Raw genomic sequence first — 20148 nt, 5'->3', positions numbered from 1 at the left:
GCTTCTGCCACTTGTGTCTCCCTGACATCTCTCATATCAATGCCCCATCACCGTGCACACAATGCCCTGCTTCAGGGCTACTTTCTGGGTCTCCTTCCAGCTCTCCCTGCTGCCCATCTCTGCCCCAATCACCTTCCCAAAGCACAGGGCTGGCCATGGTGCTCCACTGTAAAAAACCTTAGGGGCTCTGGTCCCTGGGGGCCTTTTAATTCCTTTGCTTAACATGTAAGATCCAGCCCAGGCAGGTTCAGTGATCTTCCTGTCCTTGTTATTATCGATGCCCTTTGTACACTCATCTAAATGGAACGAGCCAGACTTGGCTGTTTCTCCAGCCCCATGTACAGTCTCTTGCCCAGGCCTGGGCCTGGCATGCCTCAGATCCGCTCCGTCCTGAGTGACCGGGGGTACCTGCTCTCCCCAGAAGCAATGCCCCATGCCTTGTACGTGGTAGGGGCCTCAGCAGGCTTTGTGGTGTTGAACTGAGTTTGGGTCTTCAGTTTATCTCTAAAGGGCAGATTAGACCTGGTGCATAGAGATGATGGAAACTTCTTCTGGTGGGAGCCTTGCTAGAAATCTTCAAGCAAGGCTGCTGACCACTCTTGGGAGAGGTTATGGAGAGCGGCTGGACAAGACGATCCCAGGGGTACCTTATGTTTCTTGGATTGCGTGACTTTTTTTTTTTTTTTTAGCGAGGCAATTGGGGTTAAGTGACTTGCCCAGGGTCACACAGCTAGTAAGTGTTAAGTGTCTGAGGCCGGATTTGAACTCAGGTACTCCTGAATTCAGGGCCGGTGCTTTATCCACTGCGCCACCTAGCTGCCCCCGGATTGCATGACTTTTTACGAGTCCACCATACATCCTGGATCCTCTCTCCCTGTATGCTTGCACACATGTACACACATGCGTGCACACATCTACATATGATGGATTCCTTAAGTATCCAGAACACTCTGATCTTCTCATTCATTCATTTCTCTTTTTTTCTCTCTTCCCTTTCTTCTGTAGTCATTACCCATTTCTTTCCTTAGTTTCTCTTTTTTCTCCATCTCTTTCCTGTTTGTCAGTTACAGGTATTCTTTTTTGTACTCTGCTCTCCCCTTCCACTTGAGTGTTTCCTTTTGTCCCTACAAAATTATCAGAGCTTTCTAGGAAACATTTTTGCTAATGAATGATTCTATATGAGTTCTCTGTACAGAGTAGATTCTTAACAAGTGGTTGTTGAAGAAGTCGATGAATGAGCTCATTCTTTTTTTTCTTATCTCCAATAAATTCAGCCACTGAAAATCTGATATACAGTGTCCTTAGTTTCCCCTTCTCTAAATGAGGGGGTTTGGCATCAGTAGCCCCTGAAGTGTCTTTCACTCTCCTTCCCCCTGCCCCTCAGCTCTAGCATCCTGATTGGATTTGAACACTTCCAAAGTCATGTTCAGTACTCAGGATTCAAGAGTCTCTTGTGTTTTAAGTAGGAATTGAAAAAGATGATAACCTTTGAGGCTCCTTTCAACTCAAGATGTTCTGATTTTTCGGATGGATGAGTTCAGTATTTTTAGGGGTAATCTTGGGGATACTTTACCTTTTGTCATGTGAATTGTGAGCCAGCATGTCCTAGTTAAGAATATGATTTCAAAGAACACCTGTTAAGAAAGATATAAAATGCCTTTTTACTAGAGTGCATGACAACATATCATTCATCTGAAATATTAGCATCTGGCTATATCTAAGTTAAGCCTCTAACTGTAAAATGAAGAATGCAAAAGCTGATTGGCTCTGATTGTTACCTGCTGAATGAAACAGGGGCAGTAGAATTCTCATGGAATATATTAGTAAAAACAATTGGACATTGGAAGAAAGATTAAAAATGAACTTAAAATTCAGGATGAGAGTTTTCTAGCAGGAGGGAACAGAGTATTGAGTAAGAGATGATGAAAAACCACAAGTGGCAGTTTCAGCAAATACTTAAAAATGGAGCAGGCTGTTGGGGAAAGATAGGGCTTCAATTTTGTAGGGTTCGAAAGTGAACTTTGCTCTGATAAATACAATTAAACACACAGACATTTAGGCAACCTGTTAACTTTGCTAGGAAACCCGATATACCTGGGAACAAATATTTCTAAAAACAACATTCTTGAGCGTTGTCCAGCTGTTGTTGAGATCACCAGATGGCGAGCTAAAGATGCTGATCCAATTCAAAAGAGGTCCTGTGAGAATTAGTCCAGTAAAAGAGGACCTGCTTCAAACGGGATGATTGGAGTGAATGCCTTAAAGCTGACCACGGGGAAATTCGTCTTAACTTTTTTTTTTTAACAGTTTGAAAGCTTTTCGTCCAAATGTATTTTTGTTATTATATCATCCAGCCTCCATTGAAACCCTATTCTGATGCTTTGTGATTCAGGGAAATGAAAGTGATTCAGGATCAACTTTGGCAAGTCTTAGATGGAAGGAAAGGTTTTGAGTGTGGGCCCCGTGTTTGACTGAAATATGTCTGTCATATAAGATCTAGTCTGACTTCATCTGGAAACTTCATTAACAAAGGGCTGGCCACCAGGTGGGGAGTTTTTTTTTTTTTTTTTTTTTCAAATTTAGCAGCTCATCCCCTAAGGCACAGAGGAGTGGGTACCCACAGTGACAAACTCATGGATTTCCTGGAGTACGCAGCAGACTTTTTAGCAATCTCTACTAGGCTTTTGAGCCCCTGTAGTTTTCTGGAGACACAGAAGTATGGTGTAAGGAAGACAGTCCATAGTCATTAGCGCTCGTCAAGCTGCCTGATCTGTTTTTCATTTCATTCAGATATTCATAACTTGTCTAGTGACTGAAGAGAAACTGAGCTAGGGAAAAGGGGGAGTGTTAATCAAAATAGGTAAGCCAGAAAGTAGCCTAAGCAGGAAAGAATATGTTTGCAAAGCAATCTTCTCTAGCCAGTATATTTTATTCAAAATGGATGTTTCAGAATAATTTTTGTTATTATTCTGGATTTTAATAACCTCTATAAATATGAGCATTTCTATTTACAAAGAAAAGACAAGGAGAATTATATATGAACCCACAAACCTATTACATATACCTTAATTCTAAAACACTATATAACAACATTTCAGACATCCCTAGAGACAGCTCAAACTCAAAATGTAAACAACTAAACTCATGACCTTTCCCCCTCAGTTCTCTCTTCTTCCAAACTTTCCTATTTCTTTTTATTTCTAAGCTTTCCTATTTCTGTCCAAGGCACCCTCCCAGTCTCCCAGGTGCTGAATCTTGTCATTATTCTGAACTCCTCAGTCTTCCTCACCCCACACGTCTCATCAGTTGCCAGATCTCACCATTTCTACCTTTAAAATATCTCCTGCATTCAGCCCTCTTCCTCTACTCATACCGCTTCCACTTTAGTTCAGACCCTCATCATCTCTCATCTGCATTTTGCCATAGCCTCTTTTTTTGGGGGGGGCAGTTGGGGTTAAGTGACTTGCCCAGGGTCACACAGCTAGTAAGTGTCAAGTGTCTGAGTCCAGATACGAACTCAGGTCCTCCTGACTCCAGGGCCGTTGCTTTATCCACTGCACCACCTAGCTGCCCCGCAGTAGCCTCTCAATCGATCTCCATGCCCAACGTTTCTCACCATTCCATTCCAACCAACATTTAATTTTCCTTAAGCACAGATTTGACTACATTATTCCTCTGCTCAGCAAATCCAGTGGCTTCCTGTTACTTCTAGGATTAAAGAAAATAATCTCCTCTGTTTGGCTTTGAGAGCTCTACAAAGCTTGGCCCAAGCCAATTTTTCCAGCCTCGTTGGTCAGAAAAGAGAGCCTAGGGCAGGACTTTGAAGAACACCCAGAGGTAGGGGGTTTGATATATCCGATGAGCCAGTGAAGGATCCTAAGAAAGGGTGACCAGACAGGTAGGAAAAGAATCAGGAGAGTGTAATACCAGGAAAATTCAGTGAGGCTAGAGTCTCAGGAAGGTGGTCAGCAGCATCAGAGGCAGCAGATAGCCTCCCAATCTGGTATTTACCAGATTGTTGGCAATTTGGGAGAGAGCCATTTCAGTTGGGTAAGAATACTGGGGTTGAGGGTTTAGTGAAAGGGTAGGAAGCACAGCTTCTTCAGGGAGTTTGGCTGACAAAGGGACGAGGAAGGGAGGGAGGGAGAGAGGGGGAGAGAGGAGGTGAGAGATGGAGAGGGAGAGAGGGAGGGAGGATGGTAGTTTGAAAGAATGGCAGAGTTTAATGAAGACGGGAGGTGTGGGCATGTTGGAGGGCTGTAGGGAAGGAGCTAGTTGATCTATAGGGTTATATTCAGTTTTACTTGTCTTATACTTTTGTATATGAGACTTTATGTGTTGCATTTTGGAATATTGTATTTCTAGATTTTTCTCTCCTTTTTTACAAGTGACTCCCAAATATTGTGTGAGACGGATTGGCTCCTGGGTTCTTGAACTCTGTTTCTGGCTGTGAACCATACTTTTTCTTTGACTTGGAAGCTCTGGCTTTTGGCTGTGACCTTCCTGGGAGTTTTCATTTTGGAGTTTCTTTCAAAAGGTGATTGGTGGATTCCTGTTTTAACTTTGCCCTCTGATTCCAACAGAGCCAGACAGTTTTTGCTCATTATATTTTTGGATAGTATGCTTTTTTTGATCATGGTTTTCAGGAGGTAGAGTCCTTAGATTTCTCTACTTGACCTGTTCTCTGGGTCAGTTGTTTTTGATAGTAGGTCTCTTACATATTCCATTATTTTTCTACCTTTTAATTTTTTTCTAATATTTCTTGTCTCATGTAGTCATTGAAGTGCTTGGTATGTTCCAATTTTTAGTCTTTTGCTTGGATAAGGTTTTCTAGCTTATTCTTCTAAGTTATTCATTTTCATTCCAATTCTTTTCTCTAAGTTTCTTCTTTCACTGATAATTTCATTTTTTTTATTTCTTGCTTTATTTCTTCCAGGTACTTTGATAGTCCTTGCAGTCAAGCCAACTTTCCCTTGAAGGCTCTGGGCATGAGGTGTTAGGGAATTGCTCTCTTCTTCTGGGTTTGTCCCTTGTGTGTCCCTGGATCCATGTTATGTCTGCATAGTATTTGAGAACCTTTTCTGATCACTCGTATTTTCAGGCCAATTTCCTGGTTTGGGATTTTGTGCTAGGGCCAGGCTCCACTCACTCTTGTACTCTTCTTGGGTGGGGTGGGTAAGCTCTTTTTGGACCTTCCCTTGATTTGTTGAGCTCTTGCTGCTGGCTTGGCTTCTAAACCTTAGCCCTATGCTTGGCCCATAGCAGGCCCTTAGTAAATGCTCTTTGATTGCCACCTGTCTTCCACTTGCCCTGGCATATCTTCACTGGCCTCCCTGCATCCTCTGGGTTCAGAGTGCTTCAGCCTTCAGGGCCCTTTGGGAAGGTTCAAGTTAAAGTGAAGTGACCTTCTGACACTGCTGGGGTTGTCGGAGGCTGTGGAGGAGGGAGGGATGTGCTAAGTTTCTGACCACCTTGGAGTTCTGTTATGGGAGTACTCTGGTCTTCTTGTCCCTGGTCCAGAGAGATGCTTCAGGCTTTGGGGGCCTGCCAGAAAGGCTCTAGTCTCTTCTGATAAACTTAAGGATTATTTAACATGACTCAGGCCAGTTTATCTAGTAGGACTCCTTTTCTAGAGCTGACAGGCTTCTTTCTGTTGTTTGTTGGGTAGCCCTTAGTAGGATAAGAGACTTTACTGTAACTTCTCTGTGGATATTATTGTTATCATTATTCAGTTTGATGTTTTTTAAGATCATTACTTGAGGATTTACTCAAGATCTGGGCTCCTTTGCAGCCAATTCATGCTGCTGTCTTAACCAGAAGACCTGATCATTGTTTTTATATACAAATAGAAATTATGTATCCTTTAGCATGTGAAATTCAACATCAAATTTTAATGATGTGAACCAGTTTGTTTCCTTAGCATCATAAAGCTTATAAAATGAAAATGGCTGTTAGAATTTTTTAAAAAATTAGTGTTCTCTCTTGCCTCAAGTTTAATATAAACCTAGACTTTCCTTTTAAATTTCCCATTACCTTATTCTAATTTCCATCACCTTTAGGAAACACCTTATAAAAGTAAATGCTAAAGCCAAGACAATTTAATTCTTACCTTTTTTTTTTAAAGCTAAGGAACGAACCGAACGCTATAACAAGTTACCAAAGGTGCAGTTAAAATTTTTTTAACAAGTTTTATTGTTGCCTTTCCTTTTTTTATATGACAATCATTAGTCCTTAGGCACCTTTCTCCATTTAACTCTACCTTGTAACAAAGGAAAACATCTAAATGAACCCAACTAATACCAAAGGCATATTTGATAGCATACGCTGTTTGAAATGCACAGTTCTAGAACTTACTGACTGAGAGGAGGGAGATGTGTTTCATTCTTAGTTCTTCAGTACAGAGATTATTCATTATCATGTCATTGATTTGGGTGGGGGGCGGCAGAGCAGTGGGAGTTAAATGACTTGCCCAGGGTCACACAGCTAGTGTCAAGTGTCTGAGGCTGAATTTGAACTCAGGTCCTCCTGAATCCAGGGCCAGTGCTTTATCCACTGCGCCACCTAGCTGCCCCTATGTCATTGGATTTTAAAGTGGTTTTTTTTGTTGTTTGTTTTTTTTTTAGTGAGGCAATTGGGGTTAAGTGACTTGCCTAGGGTCACACAGCTAGTAAGTGTTAAGTGTCTGAGGCCGGATTTGAACTCAGGTACTCCTGACTCCAGGGCCGGTGCTCTATCCACTGAGCCACCTAGCTGCCCTATTTTAAAGTGTTTTGATAGTTCGTCCAATGATGATCTTGTCCTGGGACATCTAGATGGTGCAGTGGATAGAGTGCCAGGCCTGGAGTTCATCTTCCTGAGTTCAAATTCTGCCTCAGAGACTTACTGGCTGTGTGACCCTGGGCAAGTCACTTAACCTTTTTTTGCCTCAGTTTCCTCATATATAAAATGAGCTAGAGAAGGAAATGGCAAACTACTCCAGTATCTTTGCCAAGAAAACTCCAAATGTGGTCACAAAGTTGAACATGACTGAAAAATGACTGAAGAACATCATCAAATTGTTGTCATTAAAGTATACACTTAAAAAAATAATAATGATCATTGATATTAAATGTCTAATCTCCTTGTAACCTGGTAACCTCCTCCCAATTTTCACTTAATTAGCACATTAATCAGCACATCCCATATGTTCCATGTAGTTGTCTGGTACCTGGAAACTTCTTCCCTTGGACATTCCTGAGAAGGCCTCATCCACAGGGCAGCTCTGAAGGAATCTTCTCTTAAAAGATCTGCTTCTCTGGTTCCAAGTTACTTGCAGAAATTACTAGGTAATTCTGCTAATATCTGTCAGTAACAAGACTCAATACAATTTAGTACAACCTCCCAAATGTGCTTTTTCATGCAATAAGAACTAACTCAAACCATCTGCGTCTAACCCTATTAACAACAGAGTTCTAAGAACAATAAATTAGAAATCTATGATTCACCTGAAACTTCAGAGAATTGCAGTTTTTACATACTATATGCTCTTTTTATCTTTTTTTTTTTTTGGCTGGGCAATGAGGGTTAAGTGACTTGCCCAGTTAAGTGTCAAGTGTCTGAAACCGGATTTGAACTCAGGTCCTCCTGAATCCGGGCCAGTGCTTTATCCACTGCATCACCTAGCTGCCCTTGCTCTTTTTATCTTTATTCAGACCCTATATCTAATATGGACAATTTCATCCACAGGTTGAATGAAGGAAGAGAACTTAGAAAATGAGCCCTCCCATCCCTTAATATTATCAGACAGGGGCTTTGAAATAGGGAAAAAAGGACATGATTTTAAAATTCTTTACCATTATTAATGCAATTTTACATATTAAAAAATCCTTAATCTAATTTTGAGGACTTATTACTAAAATATTCTCAAGGCCTATATATCCTACTAGAAACGTTTGGAAGCCAATCCTCTGTGTGTGTGTGTGTGTGTGTGTGTGTGTGTGTGTGTATCCTAGTTCTTAGAGAAAACAATAATCTTGTTGCTTTCTCAACGTTTACTAATCCATTAAAATTTAAAACTTTTACATCTTTGTACTATCCTCCCTTTGTCTTGGCCCCATCATACACACTTACATATGTGTGTACATATGTTGTTATTGTATTTCTCAATTTTTTCTTATATTGTGAAATTTGGGGAATCATCGTATCAGAAATGCTGTTAGAAAAGTAACTTTTATTTTTTATTTTAAAAAATGTATAATTTATTTTATTTAAAAAAAATATATATAATCATCCCCATATCATCTTGAAGGAATGAGGTACTTTAAGGACTTAATCTTATACAAGATGATATAACTACTAGCAAGGGGATGTTGAGCCTAAGAACTCATTTACCTAGTTGCACAGGATATGGAGTTGACCACAAATACAGATTAAAAATAGTAAGAACTTTCCTATTTGCATCCTATCCTAGTAACTCAGATATTTTAGTATTAATCTATTAACTAATGGATTTAGTATTATAAGAACCAAAACCTCCACTGATCACCTGCCCTGATAATAGAAATTTGCTATGAAAGGAAAAAGGAGGGCCATAATTATGATAGTATCAAGACTGTCCCTTCAAGGGCATAGACTGACCTGACATAAGCCATCACAAGGGAAAAACTCCAATAGCTCTGTTTGATTCCAGATAAAAGTCATAATTAACAGCCTATCGTGCAGCAATGTTCCACATTATTATTATTTTTTTTGTGTGTTTTTTTTTTTGTAGGCAATGGGGGTTAAGTGACTTGCCCAGGGTCACACAGCTAGTAAGTGTCAAGTGTCTGAGGCCGGATTTGAACCCAGGTACTCCTGAATCCAGGGCCGGTGCTTTAACCACTGCGCCATCTAGCTGCCCCAATGTTCCACATTATTCAAAGGCTATCATAGCCAGACTCAGAATTAACCATATGGGAACATTTTCTGTTTAGAAAGAATATAGCACAATGGGAAACTGAGTCAAGCGTAGGCAAAGCTACATAAGGTCTTACCCTCAACTTTTCGCAGGGACAGACACAACTTGTAACAAGCAGTTCTCAACACTTTTACATCTTTGTCTTATCTCCCCTCCCACATATACACACATGTATGTTATTATTGTATTTCTTAATTTTTTCTTATATTGTGAAGTTTGGGAAATAATTGTCTCAGAAATGCTATTAGAAAGGTAACTTCTCTTTTAATTTTAAAAATTTTATTTATAATTTATTTATTTTCATTTTTAAAAAATTGTGTGTGTTAACATCCTCATATCATCTTGAAGGAATGAAGTGCTTTAAGGACGTAATCTTACACATGATGCTGTAACTACTAGCAAAGGCATTCCCTTTGGGTAATACATGGCATTCCCCTCAAATGGTGGGTTATTGGCTTCATAACAATTCAGGCAATCATACCTGAAATCAGAACTTAGAACAGTGTCAAATGACAGCCCCAAGAGATTTTCCCTCAAATAGCAAAAATTCACTAATCACATTTTAGGGCTATGTTATTATTTTTCTCATGTTTTAATAATAGTTTAAAAGAGCACATATAAGGACATTTTATTTATCCTTCATTTATAAATTAAGAATAACCATATTCTGCAGTTTCACACACGCAGTGAATACATGATAGTTGCCTCAAGACCTTAGAAAATTTCTGGCCATTGTAAGCCTCCAATCTGTATTGCCTATTAACCCCAAAGGCAAAATAGAAATCTTTGCGTTCAAGGTCTGTTGGTGCTAAGTTGGCTCAAAGGTGTAATTTTAATACATAGTATTTATTAACAGATACAATTTCATAAATGATAGCCAAATAATTATCTATCCATTTTAAAACAAAATCTATCTCTTTAAATATTTAGCAGTTTTCAAACATTTTGACCACATTCTTTTTTTTGGCAGGGCAATGAGGGTTAAGTGACTTGCCCAGGGTCACACAGCTAGTAAGTGTCAAGTATCTGAGGCTGAATTTGAACTCAGGTTCTCCAGAATCCAGGGCTGGTGCTTTATCCACTGCATCACCTAGCTGCCCCCATTGACCACAATCTTTTAACACCTTAATTCATAATCTAAAAGCATACAGATTAAAATAGAAGTTACTTTTCTAACAGCATTTCTGATACAATGGTTTCCCAGATTTCACAATATAAGAAAAATGTTAGAAACACAATAATAACATATGTAGCATCATGTATTGAAAACATGAAACAAAACATATTTCCAGTCAGATGATATCACTTCAGTCAAATGCATCTCCAGATTTTCTTACATGGAAAATCATTTTGTCACTGTTGACATTCTATGTTTGTATTCAAGATCAACATGGAGTACTTACATTTACTAACATTTATGTAGTGCTTACCTCGTGCCAGACCTTGTATTAACACTTTACAATTATTATGTCGTTTGATCCTCACAACAACCCTGGGGTGTGGGTGACATCTTTATCCCCTTTACAGATTAGGAAACTAGGAGAGGTGAAGTAACTTGCTTAATTAAGTTCACACAGCTAATACATTTTGGAGACCAGATTTGATCTCAGATTTTCTTGATCCATGAATTTCCCCAGCATGTTACCTTAATGCCAAATAGCAAGTGCATTTTGCATTAAGCTCTGATCTACCACAATTATCCTAATAGAAAAACACGTCTTACTCTATATGAAACCACATAATGATTTAGTTTCACTATAAACTTCAGCCAAGTTATATCTGGTAATAATCACTACTGGTAACATTAAAAAAAATCTAAATTTTCCCAAGGGCCACTAGCTGCTGGCACCTCAAATTTCAGGACCCACTGTTTTCATTCAGCTCACATTAAAAAGAAAATTGGTAGCATTCTCACCTCAGCCCTTTTTTGATTCCAGTGAGCCAAATCAGTTTCTTTGTCTTCTGTCCTACCCCCACCCGCTTACTCGTGAGGGTGTATTAAAATGCATGCCTTCCCCTTCCCAGAGGCACCTCGGTTCTTTGCAGTTTTAACCCCAGAAGCACAAAGTGAAGGAAAGGGAGGGTCTTAAAGTGGCAGGCTCATAGTCACATCCCTTCTCCTTTGGAACTTCCTTGTTTTTTTTTTTTTTTTTTTTTTTTTTAGGGGCAATGAGGATTAAGTGACTTGCCCAGGGTCACACAGCTAGTAAGTGTCAAGTGTCTGAGGTCGGACTTGAACTCAGGTCCTCCTGAATCTAGGACTGGTGCTTTATCTACTGCACCACCTAGCTGCCCCCAGAACTTCCTTGGTCTTAAGGATTGGGATAGCCCTTCTAATGGTCTTTCAGTGGTCTGTCTGAAATGACTAACAGCCATTTTCTCTAAAAATTTCTCAAATCCTTCTTATCTCAGGGGAATCAAAGCCTTCTCAAACCTCTTCTTAAACTTTCTCTCTTCTTTTTCCTTTGATATCCCTTCAGTGGACTTGCATTACAGTCTATCAAATTTGAGGTGTATGAGGTATTCAGGGAAGACTAGCATAAGCACCTCTGGTGTGAGGGCTTGCTGAGCCCTTTTTGGGGCTGCTTTTCCCCCTGCCGTGTCTGCCTACTACCCAGCTCTCACCCGTGGCTCCGTGAAGCTGTAGTGGGCTTAGTGACCACACTGTCATTGTGGGTAACAGACAAGCCTTAAACTTCTCATTAAGTTAGGGGGATGTCTACCCCCAAGCATGTACAGACTCCCCCTGGTGGAATGAGTGGATGAAAACAATTTGTTCCAGTGGCCTTGAAGGTGGCTGACGCAGGTGCTGTGGAGCACTTAGAGCTTAGTCAGGCATCCAAGACACTAAGGCCATCCGCTGTGTCCCCAGGCCATTGCCAGTCATCCTGACTTTTGTCTTGCCACTGGGCTCTGGAAGAGAGAGTGAGGCTGGTGATTTTGTATAACTCTGCCTCAATTAAATCCAATTCACATGCAAGTCAAGACATCACCTTGTGATATCATCAGTCCTCTTTGAAAAGGAACAACCACCCACCACCAACTTTGAAACTAATCTTTTGTTTTAGGCTCTGATTCCTCATTTCTTTGTACCTACACTATTAAGTCCATCTCATCTTATTTCTTAACATATTCTAGTCTAACACTTTACTTCATAGTCTATTTCAGCTTAGGTGATTTTGGTGCTAATTTACTTAAACAATTGAACTCTGTTGAATCATTTCACCCTAGCTTCAGTCCTGCTTATTCTCTTAAGTAGGTGAAATTACTTTTTACTAGAACAGTACATTTATACCCTCCTGGAAGGGGAGAGAGAAATGTGTCATTTGTGCTTAATTGTAATCCTAGTTTCAAGCCTCCAAAATCCACTAATGTGTTTTTAGCAGTTACCATAATTTGGAAGTTTATACTAAAGATATTACATTTTAGTTATAATTCTTAGTCTCTTAATTGGTTTGTAATGCGATAAATTTCTACAAGCCAGGAAAAAGATTTCCTTCCTTTTCTTGTCTGTCTTTCTCTTCTGCAGTTTCCAACCCAGCCAGGATTATGAAAGGAGAGAGAAGGGATATCACCATTTTTCCCCTCCATACCTCCCATTGTAAGTCTAATCAAAAGTCAGTGAGAGTCCCTGCTTAACAGCTGGGAGAGATGTGTGCAATTTAACCCTTCTAAGCTCCCTTTCTGGGCTGTGTCACAGCAGGGTTGTTTTTTTTTTTGTTTTGTTTTTGTTTTAGTGAGGCAATTGGGGTTAAGTGACTTGCCCGGGGTCACACAGCTAGTAAGTGTTAAGTGTCTGAGGCCGGATTTGAACTCAGGTCCTCCTGACTCCAGGGCCTGTGCTCTGTCCACTGCGCCATCTAGTTGCCCCACAGCAGGTTTTTTTGTTTTTTTTTTTAAATTTAATGGGTGACGAGGTGTTCCCCTCCAAAGTTCTCCAAGGTAGAAACACCTTGTGTGCACTAGAGAGCTTCTGAAGCGGAAGCCCCACCAAGCCCCCTTACGGCCTGTGTCACCCCGTTCCTGGGGCCCACCAAAGCTTGCCTTCCTCCTGTTCTCATTATTCCCTATAAAAGGAGTTTCTTAAGAGTGTCATGGCCTCTCTCTCTCTTTTGTCTCCTGGGCTCTAGTTTTTAACATGTGCAGCTGGCAATAATTAAAGGTCCCATATTTATCTGGCCAAATTTTGTTTCCACAATTATCCAAACTGAACTTTACCACTTGAGTTGTGGACATAAACTGGCAGGTTTTTCATGTCCCAAGCTTTAATAGCTTGCCTAATTGGGAGTTGGCAGGGGTTCTGTTCCCCCCAGTCCCAAATGGATACTCTCATACTCTCTTGCCTTTTGGCAACTCTCTGGTACAAAGCAAGACCATTACTCACCCCTGCTTGTGCAAGCACCTCAGCTTTTATTCTTGCACAAATGAGAAAGAATCATCATTTTGTTGGGGACCTATCTCTCCTTATCCTTATGAATTTGAGGGGTTTAATTCTAAGACCACTTCATGGCTGACTGAGAGAGTGTATCATCACCCTCAATTAGACCAAAGTGTGAGCGCCAGCTACAGTGTTGGATGGTGGGCTCACCCAGTGATAGCATCCATTCTTTTGTGTTTGCTAAAACTGTTAAAAGAAAATCCTGGTTTGGGCCTCACCCCAGTCAATTAAAGGCAAACTCAGGAAATAAGACAAAAGGAGTGTGTTGGCACACAAAACATCAAGGAGTTGGAGTGGGTCTGGCCCTAAAATATACAGTCTTAAAAATTATTTTCCTTGGAAAAACAAGTCATATTAATAGCCAACTAGACTAAAATTTAAGAGACAGTTCTTACGTCCCCAAAGTGACTAAATTGTATATACCCTTTGACTTGATGATACTACTGCTAAGCATGTATTCTAGAGAGATCAAAGAAAGCCATAAGTTTTTTAAAATTATGTATAAATATATATACACACATACATAGACACTCACACATATACACATATGCAGTGCTTTTATGGTAGCAAAGAAGTGGAAGCCGAGCGGGTACCTATCATTTGGGGAATGGCTAAATGAAATGTGTTATATGAATGAGTTAGAATATTATCGTACAGTAGAAATGATGAAGGAAATAGTGTCATAGAAGTTAGAAAGTTTTATATGACTGGTACATAGTGAAGTTAGCAGAACCAAGAGAATAGTTTATAGAATGACTACAGTAATGCAAAGAAAAACAAATCAGAGAGACTACAAATCTGATTAATTACAGTGACCAGTCATGATTCTAGAAGACTCATGATCAGTTGCCACAAGATTGATGATGAATCATGCTTCCTACTTGCTGTCAGAGAGGTGGTAGACTAGAGGTATGGAATGAGACATACATCTAATTCTATTATATTTTCAATGAAAAAAACATTTGTTTTTTCTTCTCTTACCCATGCCCCGCCAAAAGAAAACAGCAGCTATAAAAGGAGAACCTTTCATAACCTTTCAGTAGTCAAATGAAGCAAATTCCCTTTTAGCCACCTTCAAAGGTGTAGATGTTTTAATACAGCATCAATGTATGGATCTATTTTACTTGACTATAGTTAGTTGTTTTAAGGGAGAGCTTTTGTTTTTTGTTTTCATTCTAGTAGGGAAAGAGAGGAGAAAAGAGAGGTAGGTCATGAAGTGATGAAAAAAGGAAGAAAGAAAAAATAGAAAAGAGGGTAGAAGTGAGTTCCAAAGAGAACACAAACAAGACAGTGTTTGTATCCTGATGTTACAGTTAATGTACACCTAAAAAGGTAGAGATTCATGTGTTCATTTGTAATCCCCTTTTCCTGTTCTTTGTATATGGAAATGTTAATGTTGGTCGAGGTCATTAAAAAAGGAAAATATTGTAAAATGATGCTTTTTTTCATGATTTCAGCATACTTGTGGGACATGTTTCATACCCTTACACTTGTTCTTCTCACATCTTTGTTTTTTTCTTTCCTTTTTCTTTTTCTTTTTCTCTTTCTTTCTTTCTTTCTTCCTTTCTTCCTTTCTTCCTTTCTTCCTTTCTTCCTTTCTTCCTTTCTTCCTTCCTTCCATCCTTTCTTTCTTTCTTTCTTTCTTTCTTTCTTTCTTTCTTTCTTTCTTTCTTTCTTTCTTTCTTTCTTTCTTTCTTTCTTTCTTTCTTTCTTTCTTTTTTCAGGGCAATGAGGGTTAAGTGACTTGCCCAGGGTCACACAGCTATTAAGTGTCAAGTAAATTTAAACTCAGGTCCTCCCGAATCCAGGGCCGGTGCTTTATCCACTGTGCCACCCAGCGGCCCCCTTTCTCCCATCTTTGTTGGAGGACTCTGCCTTGGGGTCACCACAAGCTCGATGTGTCCTGTCCCACGATGGCTCACTTCCCTCGTGGGCTTCTCTAGCATTGTCCCCACGGCTGTGTTTCAAACCTCAGAGTCAGCCCACTTCCCCTTCTCTTTCACAACAAGGCACAACAAGGAGCATTTGTTTTCGTCCGCTCTGTTCACTGTGCTGGATTTTAGAGGAGAGATGGCATTCATGTGAAATGTAGCCCCTTCCCTCATAGAGCTTGTGTTCTAGTCGTGGCTCTTCAGAACAGGGTCTGCTGGAGGTTTGGCTTTGTCTCCCTTGCAGCCAGCACGGCATCTGACATGTCGTGGTAGCTGTTGATCATTGTTTTTTTTCAGTCTTGTTTGACTCTCCATGACCCCATTTGGGGTTTTCTTGGATAACATAAGATCCTGGAGTGCTTTGCCATTTCTTTCTCCAGCTCATTTTACAGAGGAGGAGACTGAGGCAAACAGTGAAGTGACCTGCCCTAGTGGGCACTTCATAAATGCTTGTTGAACTGGCTCGAAGCTGTTGAATCAAGATAACATCCCAAAGGGTTGTTCACCCCTAAGTGCTGTTAGAGAAGCAAGATCCTTACCTTACTTTATGGTGCTAGATTTGAAGGTTAGATAGGACAAAGTTACTCTGCTGTAGCTTCTAATCTAAGATAGGAGAAGGTACAAAGAGATGGCAGTGCTTACCAGATGTTGTTCTCCGAGGTCTCTGGGAAAAGGCTTCATAAAGGAAGGAGTCACAAGGGATGGGTGGGAAGTCAGCAGGTGAAGAGATGATGGAAGTAGAAAGAGCTAGCACTGAGAAGTATGCATTGTTTGTAGAGATAAATTGCATCATCGCACGATGGACAATATTTTTTGATAAACTGCATTTTGTAGAGTTTTTAATAAAATGATATTTTCTTTTTTTTCTTTTTTTTTGGGGGGGTGAGGCAATGTGGGTTAAGTGACTTGCCCAGGGTCACACAGCTAGTAAGTGGTCAAGTGTGTAAGGCTGGATTTGAACTCAGGTCCTCCTGAATCCAGGGCCAGTGCTTTATCCACTGTGCCACCTAGCTGCCCAAAATATTTTCTAACCTTATATCCTGTAAATTTGGCACACTTCACTTTTTCCCGTATAATCGTTTTAGATTTTAAGACTTCATATGGAGTTTTAATAGCAAAATACAGTCATATTTCTATAGGGTTATATATGAAATACAGAATTATGCATAAAATATCATTTTTAACAGGTAAATATTGGGAAGATGGATTCGCCCATTGAAAAATGGAACCTCATTATAGGCAACTTGGCACTAAAACAGGTAAGTAGATAATTTGTATATAGTGTTTCAGTAAGAGCCACAGTTGGAGGACCTGATACTACCAATGGAAATGAAGTTCTTTAACATTTGCATTAATTATCTTAGTACATTGACATACAATTTAATATGCTGACAAAGATTCATGAAATGAACCCTTGTGACCTCTGAAAGTTAATCTATTGAGGATAGCTGGTCTACTTTCTCTCACTGGTTAGGACTGTTGGATTCTGTGGATGGATTCCTTCAGTGGATCTGTCATGTCAGTGACCAGTGTGGGTATTTTCTTCAGCATCCTTCTCCTCCTGTAGGATGCATTTCTGGGCCAGAGGGCTTCCTTGGGTAGTTCTGCTGTCTTCTGAGCACCTGGGCAGCACTTGGGCTCTCTGTCCTTTTATGTATTTATATCTATATCTATGTAGATATGTAGATATAGATAGATGTAGACACAGACCTACCTAGAGCCATCCATCCATCCATCCATCCAGGTGGATGTGGGTGTGGGGGTGTGTCTGTGTGTGCACGTGCAGAGTGAGAGAATCAGTTTGGTTTAGTTCTGGCCTCTGAGTCAGAAAGACCTGGGTTGGTTCGTGTCCCTCATCTGATGCATCCTGGATGTGTGACTGTTGACAAGTCACTTGATGATTTCCTGCCCCAGAGTAGAGATTGTGAACAGCTGCTGCACTGCATCAGTGGGGGAATTGTTCTCATGGGGAGTTCCCTTTACCAATGAAATCCTAAATATAGAATGAAACCTGCTTGATGGATGCAAAGTGAAAACATTATGTTGGGTTGTCTTGTTTCTATTTCTGTTCCCAACTAAAAATGCCTTTTTACAGTTTTAATGGCTTGAATTGATGGTGGGTCCTTGTTGGCCCTCTGCCCACTCCCCTGTGAGTGGGGGTCTTTGGTACAGTTCATCTGACCCAGTGATTACCCAAGCGTGTGTTATTCACAGGCAAGCTTTGTTCCCAGCTCAGCTGCTGCAGGGACTTAGAATATTCAGATTCCTGCCTAACCCCCTAGCCAGTGTGAGCTTGAAGAAGGCAAAGGGATTTCAGTATTCACCCAATAAAACATAATCAGGAAGGTCAATTTTCCACAAAAATGATTCCATGCACTGCTTTTCCAAGTCAGATGGTGTCATTTTTTGGTTTGCTTGCTCTCATGTCATCTGTGCCATTGCTTCTGAGAACACTGAAGGAGAAATAAGCAGCTACTTGTGGGTCTACTTAGCTTTTTGACCGAATTAGCCAATCATCCTGGGCATCGGTTTCTTTGATCATGTGATTACTAAAGTTTTTTCCAGCTCCGAAATTCTTTGATTTTATGTTTAGCATTTGGCAAAATCTGACAGTGTGAGAATCAGTATAGTCAGTAATAACATATCCTTAGATTCAGCAAGCTTTTGTTAAGTGCCTGTCATATGTGAGGCCAGAGACACCATGGTATAGTCAATGAGGAGTCAGTATGACCAGCATTGGTGTCCTGCTTCTGATTCGTGCTGGCTGTGTGACCCTGAAAAAATGACCTAATGTCTCTGTGCCCCAGGCACAGAAGAGCCCTAGTTGCTATTTCTTTTGGGGGTTTCCTTACATTGAAATAACAGATCTAGAGACCCTCTACCCCCGCCCCAATTTTCAGGGTAATGTGCTAGGTGCTGGGAATAAGACAAAATGCAGAACCTTCCCTAACCTAAAGGAGGGGCCCCAACATTACAGAGATATGTAAATGCGTGATAGTGTGGGGAACAGCAAGAGCACCCTGGAGGGATCAGGAAAGACTCCCTAGGAGAGCCTGAAAGGGGATTAAGGACTCTTAGGAGTCCAAGAAGTGAACTTCTTCATCTCATCCAAGTGGACATTCTCCATTCTCCTGTGGTGCAGATCGAAGTCCTTCCACAATTCTCATCCTGTGTTATTCTTGTTCATGGAATCCTTGGACTTTCCTTTAGATCTTTTTTTTTTTTTTTTTTTTTTTTTTTTTTTTTGTGGGGCAGTGAGCTAAGTGACTTGCCCAGGGTCATATAGCTAGTAAATATCAAGTGTCTGAGGTTGGATTTGAACTCAGGTCCTCCTGAATCCAGGGCTGGTGCTTTAGCCACTGCACCACCTAGATGCCCCCTCTCCTTTAGATCTTTGCCAGTTTTGGGGGGGACAAGGCAACACGTGAGCTGTTTGTCTCTCACACCTTGTTCTCCCTATAAGACTGTCTTATCTCCCTTTCTGATCATAATTACTTGCCAAGAATAGTGATAGTTCATATTTGCATTATTCTTTGCGGTTACAAAATTTTATACGTCCATTATTTCATTTTACCTTTAAAACAATCCTGAGGTAGATAAGGCAGGTCTTATTAAACCGGCTTTACAGGTAAGTTGATGCTCAGAGAGGTTAAGGTGTGCTCATTGTCACACAGCTAGTGTGTGTCAGAGGCAGGGCTTGAATCTGGATCCTCTGACTTCAAGTCCAAACACTCTGACATCCATATTTTTGGGTTGGGAGGATTTTTTAAAATGTTAAAGAATATTAAGCTACAGTTTAGCAGTTGCCTTAAAAGATTATGTAGTGGGGGCAGCTAGATGGCCCAGTAAATAGAGCACTGGCCCTGGATTCAGGAGTACCTGAGTTCAAATCTGGCCTTAGACACTTAACACTTACTAGCTGTGTGACCCTGGGAAAGTCACTTAACCTCAATTGCCTCACTAAAAAAAAAAAAAAAAGATTATGTAGTGGGAGTCCTTTCCTGTGTGTGTGTGGGGGGAATTTATGACTTGAAGAAAAGTCCTTGTGAATGCAGGCACTTGATAGAGCATCCTGTGTGAATGGAGTCTTGTTTCCCCTGCCCAGGTTCAGGCGACGGTGGTCGGTTTTCTAGCGGCAGTGGCCGCCATCATTCTGGGCTGGATTCCAGAAGGGAGATACCGCCTTGATCATTCCATCCTCCTGTGTGCCAGCAGCGTCGCCACGGCCTTCATCGCATCCCTCTTACAGGGTGAGAACCCGCTTGTCCCCTCCTGTGGGCTTTTAAACAATGATCAGTAACTCGGGTCTGTTTCACTTGTGATTGAAATGACAGTCGGCTTCCACATTTGCAATGTCCATTTTTAGCCAATAGGAATGTGACAGGGGCTGTAAGTTAATAGCCTGGCATGGTTTGGACCTCCTCGGGGCATGGATGATAGTCCTCAGAAAGATTCAAGAAAATGCGCTCAGCATTGACTTTCCTGATTGGGCATTTCAGTTCAATTAATTGAGAAAGCGTTGATGGAAAATGTCCAGAGGTTTTCCTGGCAGAGCGTTTTTGAATTACAACAAGGATTCCAGGAACTCTGCACGGTTTCAAGGACAGTTCCCGTGGAGGGAAGGAAAAAAGTTTCCAATTTTACAAAAACTTTGAAGCACTTTTCTGGCAATGACAGGATGGAACTGCCCACTTCCCACAATATGTTGTTGGCTACAGAATTCTCAAGGCCCCTGATTTTTAAAAATTAATCCATTAAAACAGAATTTTGCATTGAATCAGGAATCTGGGTTGAAGGGGACCTCAGAAGTAATATGACTATGGAGTTACCTTTCTTCATTTTTA

General features: G+C 40.6%; 1 protein-coding gene across 4 annotated transcripts in view; it reads left to right on the top strand.

Annotated features, from left to right (window-relative positions):
- Nucleotides 1-20148, top strand: part of SLC41A2 (solute carrier family 41 member 2) — a 142184-nt gene that overhangs the window by 38857 nt on the left and 83179 nt on the right. For all 4 annotated transcript variants that reach the window (XM_043965642.1, XM_043965641.1, XM_043965639.1 and 1 more), the window contains exons 4-5: nt 16492-16563; nt 19410-19554. In XM_043965642.1, coding sequence (XP_043821577.1) covers nt 16492-16563; nt 19410-19554 — 217 coding nt within the window. The remainder of the gene's footprint in view (nt 1-16491; nt 16564-19409; nt 19555-20148) is intronic.

The sequence above is a fragment of the Dromiciops gliroides genome, chromosome 5 (genome assembly GCF_019393635.1).
Source record: "Dromiciops gliroides isolate mDroGli1 chromosome 5, mDroGli1.pri, whole genome shotgun sequence".
NCBI classification, from domain to species: Eukaryota; Metazoa; Chordata; class Mammalia; order Microbiotheria; family Microbiotheriidae; genus Dromiciops; species Dromiciops gliroides.
This window is presented reverse-complemented; position numbering and strand designations above follow the sequence as displayed.